Consider the following 8,180-nt stretch of genomic DNA (forward strand, 5'->3'; position numbering starts at 1 on the left):
ACTCTATGTATTTTAGTTAAAAGCGTCTTAATGCTGGATTTGTTTCAGCTTTTGTCTTCTCCAGATGTTAACTGATGGACTGGAGTGCTGTGGATTACTTGTGGATTATTGTGATGTTTTTATCAGCTGTTTGGTCTCTCATTCTGACGGCACCCATTCACTGCAGAGCATCCATTGCTGAGACACTGATGCAGTGCTACATTTCTACAAACCTGATGAAGAAACAAACTCATCCTAATCTATGGATGGCCTGAGGGTGAGGAAATTAGGTCAACTTTTCCTTTGAAGGTCTGTAATTGTTAACTAACGTAAACCTTTCATACCTGATGAAGGGCACTCACTGTGTGTCACGTCTGTGAAGTCAAGCGCAGGTCCCTGATGAGCAGAAGCTCTGGAGTCTGTCAGTGTTTTAGGGACGCGTGTGTCTGATTGTCAGCCGCTGATGGTTTCTGATCTGATCTGAAGCGGTGGCTCGTAACTCAAACCTCTGCTCGTCTGGAGCGGTCGTGATCTTTCTGAAGCTCTGTGACGCTCTGGCGCAGTCGTTTGGTGAAGACGAGTCGAGATCGGCCGCAGTACGTGTGATCGCTCTTCAGCTTCTCCTCCAGCGGTAGAAGCAATCCACGCACCGGATCTTCATCCAGCGGAAACTGAAAACCAGACAGAAGAGCGTCAGAGGTGCTGCATATGAGCGGACAAACAGATCAGAGTCAGTCTAATCCAAGACCAATGCATCAACAATAATACTCACTGAACGTGATGAAGCACTGAAAAACAGAGCTGTGCATTAAGTGATTCAGAGTAAATTCAGAGTAACAAAACTACAGCAGCAACAAGTCTGCGTCGGCTGAATTTATTTAGCAGCTTCTACATACACCATTAAAAGATGTAGTCATTTTTTTTTATATAATAAATCCAAAAGCAAGACGTGAAAAACTAGAGATGAAATAGCAGCTGCAGCCAATGAGTGATCCTCTGCTGCCATCTGCTGGTTATAATAGTAATTTCGTGTCATTTTCATCTTAAAAGTCTTTGTTTTCCGGCTAGTTTTCCGCGGTTAAGGCTAGAAGGGATACACATCAGCTACTGGGCATGCGCACATCAATACAGCGTAATTTTTGTCACACTGTACAACAATAACTACTATTTTTGCATTATTGTAAAGGGTAGGTTTAGGGTTGGGGTAGGTGCAGACCTTAATAAAACACAATCTAATCGGTAGAAAATTACATTTCATTGTTATTATTAACCGTTTTCCGCCGAGACACATTTTCGGCACATTTCTTCATGCCGTCTTCATGAATGAAAAGTGCACCTTTAAAGTGAATTTTACAGCACAGCTGTAGAGTTGAGAAATAATAAAGGCTCTAAAATGTTATAAGATTTTAAAGATGTGTTCATGACTATGAAGGCAAGTTACTGATTATGAAGAATATCAATGTGATGCCGTTTAAGAGACAGCATCGCTAACAGTTACGACAGTGTTTATTTGTCAGCATATATATGTACAGTTACGTGTCTGCGGACTCTCCTGGGATTACCAGGCTCTGCATATAAAATTATATGTTCTTTAATAACATGAAACTGTATGTTAACGCCGCTGTCATTATTTACGGTGTTGCGATTATTTTGTTTGTCAGTTTCTGATAAGAATGAGGCAGGAGAGGTTTCTGTGAGAGTCTCTACCTATACATAGCACATATAAAATGAGCTTCACCGGAAGTTTACGAGCTGCTTATCTTTATGCAGAAGTTCTAAAGAACGCTCCGTGCATATGGTCCATTGATGAACTTTGCAACATTAACAAAGGGGGGGTTTGGGCCTGAGGACTAGTAATGAGGATGAGGAGGATGATGATGATACAGAATTAAGAATGTCTAAGAGAAGTTGCATCTTTAGAAATTCATCATGTCCTGAGTCTGACCTGATTTCATAAAAAAAAATATATATATGTAATTAAAATATATATATAATTTTTTTTTTTTTATTGTTTAATGAATGTTAAACATACTTTAGGACCATACATGTTTTTGTGCTTTTTTTTTTGTTGTTGCAGATTTTATACAAATTCTAATTTAAAAAAAAAATAAAAAATTTACTCTAATAAATCATTTACATTTTATGTAATTTAGTGTTACTCTAATAGCATTGATAAACTATTATAGTTTTTATTGACATTTTCAATTTTTATTTGTATATTTTATAATTTGTAGTGCATTTTAGATTTCATTTTTATATTTTCTGTTTTCTTTTTAACGAAGTTAAAATTTTAGTACTTTTGTTGTGTGATTTTTGTCATTATTATTATTATTGTTGTTGTTGTTATTATTCAATGTCTGTATAGCTCTTATTAAATGTTATTTCAGTTTTAGTTTTAGTTACTTTAATTCAAATTCAATAAAATAAAAAAATATGCCTTGGCAACTAGTTGAAATAAAATAAGTTCTATATATGTTATTATACTACTCTATTGTTTTTCTATGTTATTTATCACGTTATTATATGTTAATATTTCAGATAATGTTTTGATACGGTTTTAGTTTTAGTTAATGACAATAAACCTGGTATTTAAACACAATTATAGGTTTTTTGTTTGATAAAAAAAACAAGTAATTATGTCAAATGATGTCATAAAAATACTGTCACGAAGCAAACACACTTAATCATCCCAAAAACCCATTTTCTTTATGTTTTAGTTGCAACAAAATCAAGAGAAAAAAACGGACATGTTGGACCCGAGATAAAATCAAAGAGAATGCTGCAAACGAGACACTTCTAAAGTGAACGGAACATGTGTCAGACTGATGGACGTGGAGCTCGTTCTGTGCGTGTTCGGTTGTTGATCTGGACATGAACTCAGTGGGTGCTGAAACAATGGGACGCATCCAGCTGAATCATGGGACGGCGCTAATGGCAGCTCATTTAGCTAATGGTGCACCATACTTCCTGTGAGACGAGAGAATAGCTGACCGTAATGACCACACACACACACACACACACACACACACTCAAATGATGCAGAATGAAAATACATAACATATCTATGTTTTTCCCCCATTTTTTATTCATATACAATTTATTATAAAAAAAAAACTTATACAGTATCTCACAGAAGTGAGTACACCCCTCGTTTTTGTAAATATGTTATTATATCTTTTCATGTGACAACACTGAAGAAATGACACTTTGCTACAATGTAAAGTAGTGAGTGTACAGCTTGTATAACATACATGAATACATCTCATCAACCTTATAGCTTAAAGAGATGTTTTCAGTTCATCTCAAGCAATGACTTTTGAGTCTATTTCTAAGATCCAGATTCATTAGTTCAATTCAGGCTGAATCATAAATCAGATCAACTGACTCAATGTTGGAAAAACACACCCTGCAAACAAACACTGATGCGCCAGAGCTGCCAGCTGGATCAGAAAGAATCACTGGCAGTTTGCGAGAAACCAGACAGACATCTGAACTCATTACAGCGACTGGCTGCAGACACACCTGAACAGGTGTCCACACGCGCACACACACACACACACACTAACAGCGTCTAATTAGATTTTATGGGTTACGCAAACGCTCCTAATGAAATCACACCATGACCATATTAAACACTCGCGGCAGGAGAGCGACCGCAGCTCCACACGAGAGAGACCAGCTAAAAATAACACAAAAACAACTGAGGAATGACCCAGAAAATCAATCATATAAAAACAAACAGGTCTGATAACTGATAACGAAATCCTGCTGTGGGTCATATTCAGTGTTATTTTTTATTACAGCTTTTATTACTGCTTTACGGAGCCACGCACATGGTATGCAGGAAAAATAAATAAATAGTAGGCTAAATCGTGTGCACGATTTACTATTTCTTTTTAATTACGTTTTCATTTTAATTTTACTTAGAATTTTAGTAATTTTGTTGTGTTTTTGTCATTTTTACATATGTATGAAATACATTTACTTTGTTTCTATTTTATTTTATGATGGTTTAGTAATTTTGTGGCGTTTTCTCATTTTTGTTTTATATAGTTTTTTTTATTTATTAAAAAGATCAAGTTAAACTGACTGAAAATGAGAAATATTGTCTTGGAAACTAGCTGAAATAAAATAGGTTTATGTTTTTTTTAATACTTTATTTCAGTTAAACTTTTATTTTTTGTTTTGTTAATTGCCCTGGAAACTTATGGAAGCCCGTTTCTGCCACTGAATAAAAAATAAAAGAAGTAATTGCGACTTTTTATCTCACAATTCTGACTTTTTTTAACAGAACTGCGTGATATAAAGTCACAAATGCGAGTTAAAAAGTCATAATTGAGAGATATAAACTCACAATTCTGAGAACATAGTCTTTTTCCCCCCTCAAAATTGGACTTTAACTCGCAATTGTGAGTTTATATCACGCAATTATGTGAAAAAAATTCAGAATTGTTAGATAAAAAGTTGCAATTACCTCTTTTTTATTTAGTGGCGGAAACGGGCTTCCATAGAAACTAGCTGAAATAAAAATTAAAAAAAGTTTTTTTAAATATTTTATTTCAGTTACATTTTTAAAAGTTTGTTGTGCATTGTTTTTAATTATAATTTTTTTGTCTATATAGTTATTAATCTTTTTTCAGTTTTAGTTTTTATGTATTTTAGTACATTGAGTTAAAATCAGAAATGTTACCTTGGCAACCAGTTAAAATAAAATAAGTTTAAGGTTTTTAAATGTTTCATTTTTATCTCAGTTAAAGTCTATTTTGTTTCAATTGAACGGAATGTTAATGTATCGCTTTAGTTCTCACCTGCTTTATGGCGTCATACACGGCTCTGAAGGCGGGCTGCTTGTCGTCATGGTAAACGCCGCGGTTGCCGTGGAGAATGTAAACACCGTTCTGTTCAGCGCTGATGCAGTTGCTGCCGTAAATACAGTGATCAGGACGATAGTTCCAGTGACACTAATAAAAGAAGTAATTGCGACTTTTTATCTCACAATTCGGACTTTTTTTAACAGAACTGCGTGATATAAAGTCACAATTGCGAGTTAAAAAGTCATAATTGAGAGATATAAACTCACAATTCTGAGAACATAGTCTTTTTCCCCCCTCAAAATTGGACTTTAACTCGCAATTGTGAGTTTATATCACGCAATTATGTGAAAAAAAGTCAGAATTGTTAGATAAAAAGTTGCAATTACCTCTTTTTTATTTAGTGGCGGAAACGGGCTTCCATAGAAACTAGCTGAAATAAAAATTAAAAAAAGTTTTTTTAAATATTTTATTTCAGTTACATTTTTAAAAGTTTGTTGTGCATTGTTTTTAATTATAATTTTTTTGTCTATATAGTTATTAATCTTTTTTCAGTTTTAGTTTTTATGTATTTTAGTACATTGAGTTAAAATCAGAAATGTTACCTTGGCAACCAGTTAAAATAAAATAAGTTTAAGGTTTTTAAATGTTTAATTTTTATCTCAGTTAAAGTCTATTTTGTTTCAATTGAACGGAATGTTAATGTATCGCTTTAGTTCTCACCTGCTTTATGGCGTCATACACGGCTCTGAAGGCGGGCTGCTTGTCGTCATGGTAAACGCCGCGGTTGCCGTGGAGAATGTAAACACCGTTCTGTTCAGCGCTGATGCAGTTGCTGCCGTAAATACAGTGATCAGGACGATAGTTCCAGTGACACTCGATCAGCAGCAGAGACTCTGAGATCAGACCCAGTGAGAATCAATGCGCTTGCACAGTTCTAGAGGTTTCTTCTGTATATTGTGCACACATAATGATGATGATGATGATGATGAGCTGGTGTACCTGGGTTATGGTGGAAGATGATGTTGAGCAGGTCCTGGTCTCCCCACGTGATGTTGAGCTTGTATTTGTGTAACAGAGGCATCAGAAGATCGGCCCACTTCAGATCCACTGCTGTCAGGTCGTTCTGTTCACACACACACACACACACACACAGACACACACAGACGCACACACACAGACACACACACACACACACAGACACACACACACACACACACAGACGCACACACACACACTGTGCATGTTTTTACATAATTATTCTCAATCCGTCTCATGTATGACAGATAAATGAATGATGAAACCGCTTCAGTAATGTGGAAATATGAGAAAATGAGCAACAGAAGAACAACAGAGACATCTGCTGGTGAGACGTTACAAATGAAAAATAAAAAAAAACATGCATTGTTTTGATCAACATCAAGATATAAGGGTTAAAATGTGTATTTATATAAGAGAATGTGTTTCTTAATTTCTTAATTTCTTTCATTCATATTTTTGATCCAATAACAATACTCTTAATCTCAAATTGGCTAAATATCCACCAAAATAATCTACTGGGCCTAAATATCAGTCTGTCTTTAATCGTAATACAAGTGACAGGTTCACAAATAAAAAATAAAATAGATTTTAGGATAAAGTGTACATATTTGCATATAATAAATGTCTTAATTTTAACAATTTTATTTTAATTTAAAAAATACAATCTAATAATATTCTTACTTTTTTGTGTATTAAAACATTTTTATTATAAATATAAATTTTAAATTTAAGGTTAATATTTATATAATAGAAAGTGTATGCATTGAGATGCAATAGATACTGGCCATAATATTTTAATATTTCTTTATAATTTTATTAGATCAAAGAGTAACAATAGTCCTGTTAACCCTTCAGTGCATTAAATTGATTGAGAAAAATTTGTAAATATTTTTTAACGCACTGAAGGGTTAACAGGACTATTGTTACTTACATCTAATAAAATTATAAAAAAATATTAATACTTCTACAAATGATGTCAAAGAAATATAGCCATAAAATGATGAAAAACCTAAGATATTAAAATATTATGACCAGTATCTATTGCATCTCAATGCATACACTTTATCTTTTAACCTTAAATTGATTGAAAAAATGTATGTGTATATATATACATATATATATAATATTTTTGTATTTGAAAGATAAAGTGTATGCATTGAGATGCAATAGATACTGGTCATAATATTTTAATATTTTAGGTTTTTCATCATTTAATGGCTGTATTGAAATTATTCTGCTGTTTTGACATATTTGGGAAATGTCTTAATTTATTTAATAATTTTATTAGATCCAAGTAATAACAATACTGTTAACTCTTTAGTGCATTTATTTATTAGTCTCCCCCCCTTTGAAAGATAAAGTGTATGCATTGAGATGCAATAGATACTGGTCATAATATTTTAATATTTTAGGTTTTTCATCATTTTATGGCTGTATTGAAATTATTCTGCTGTTTTGACATATTTGGGAAATGTCTTAATTTATTTAATAATTTTATTAGATCCAAGTAATAACAATCCTGTTAACTCTTTAGTGCATTTATTTATTAGTCCCCCCCCCCCAATTTAAAGTTAAAAGATAAAGTGTATGCATTGAAATGCAATATATACCGGCCATCATGTTTTCAATATTTTACAATATTTTCTTTATTTTGCTGCTTTAACTCCTCAGTGTCCATTAAAGACAATTAATCTCAAAATGACTAAATATCCATCAGCTGGGCCAAAATATCAATCTGTCCTCAACGGGTTCACAAATGAAAAGTAAAATCATTTAATTTAGGCTAAAATGCACATATATGTATGAGAGAAATTTCTTAATCATTGTTGTGATTTTTTCGGATCTTAAGGCCAACACCTCTGTTTAATCATGAGTGTGTCTCGTCAGTTAACCAGCTGCTAAATGCATGAGTCCCGGGAGTGCTGTACCTTGAAGTGTTTGTCTCTGATGCGTGTCATGTTCATGAGCATGACTCCGGAGTTGACGCCGGTCTTGCCGTAGTACGGGTGTCGAGCGAAGCGATTGTACCAGCCGATGTGCGGCTCCTCGTGCTCCGGGGCCATCGCTGCCACCTGGCTGCTGTTAAACCGGGACAGAAAGCTCCAGACGTCCTCCACCGGCCGCAGGAACAGCACATCCGTGTCCACGTACAGCACAGAGTCCACCTGCTTCAAAATCAGCTGAGAGAGCCACTTCAGGCACTTAGAGGGATGGGTGTGCTTTCAATTTGATCAATTACGATTCTGATCGATTCCAAACATGAGGTCAACGATTTAGAGTGCAAAATAGAGCTGCACCGTTCTGGATAAACTGAGACTTGTTCTCTCACAATTCTGAAGATTCTGAAGG

The 8,180-nt window shown here is 34.4% G+C and overlaps 1 protein-coding gene across 1 annotated transcript in view; it reads right to left on the minus strand.

The window, feature by feature from the left end:
- Positions 1–217: 217 nt before the first annotated feature.
- Positions 218–8,180, minus strand: part of gxylt1a (glucoside xylosyltransferase 1a) — a gene marked incomplete at its 5' end in the record, with an annotated part of 15,641 nt that continues 7,678 nt past the window's right edge. Inside the window, 3 exons of the mRNA XM_016554795.1 lie at positions 218–650; positions 5,514–5,686; positions 5,793–5,916. Coding sequence (XP_016410281.1) covers positions 480–650; positions 5,514–5,686; positions 5,793–5,916 — 468 coding nt within the window. The remainder of the gene's footprint in view (positions 651–5,513; positions 5,687–5,792; positions 5,917–8,180) is intronic.

This window comes from Sinocyclocheilus rhinocerous, unplaced genomic scaffold (assembly GCF_001515625.1).
Source record: "Sinocyclocheilus rhinocerous isolate Xijiao unplaced genomic scaffold, SAMN03320098_v1.1 scaffold736, whole genome shotgun sequence".
Taxonomy (NCBI): Eukaryota; Metazoa; Chordata; class Actinopteri; order Cypriniformes; family Cyprinidae; genus Sinocyclocheilus; species Sinocyclocheilus rhinocerous.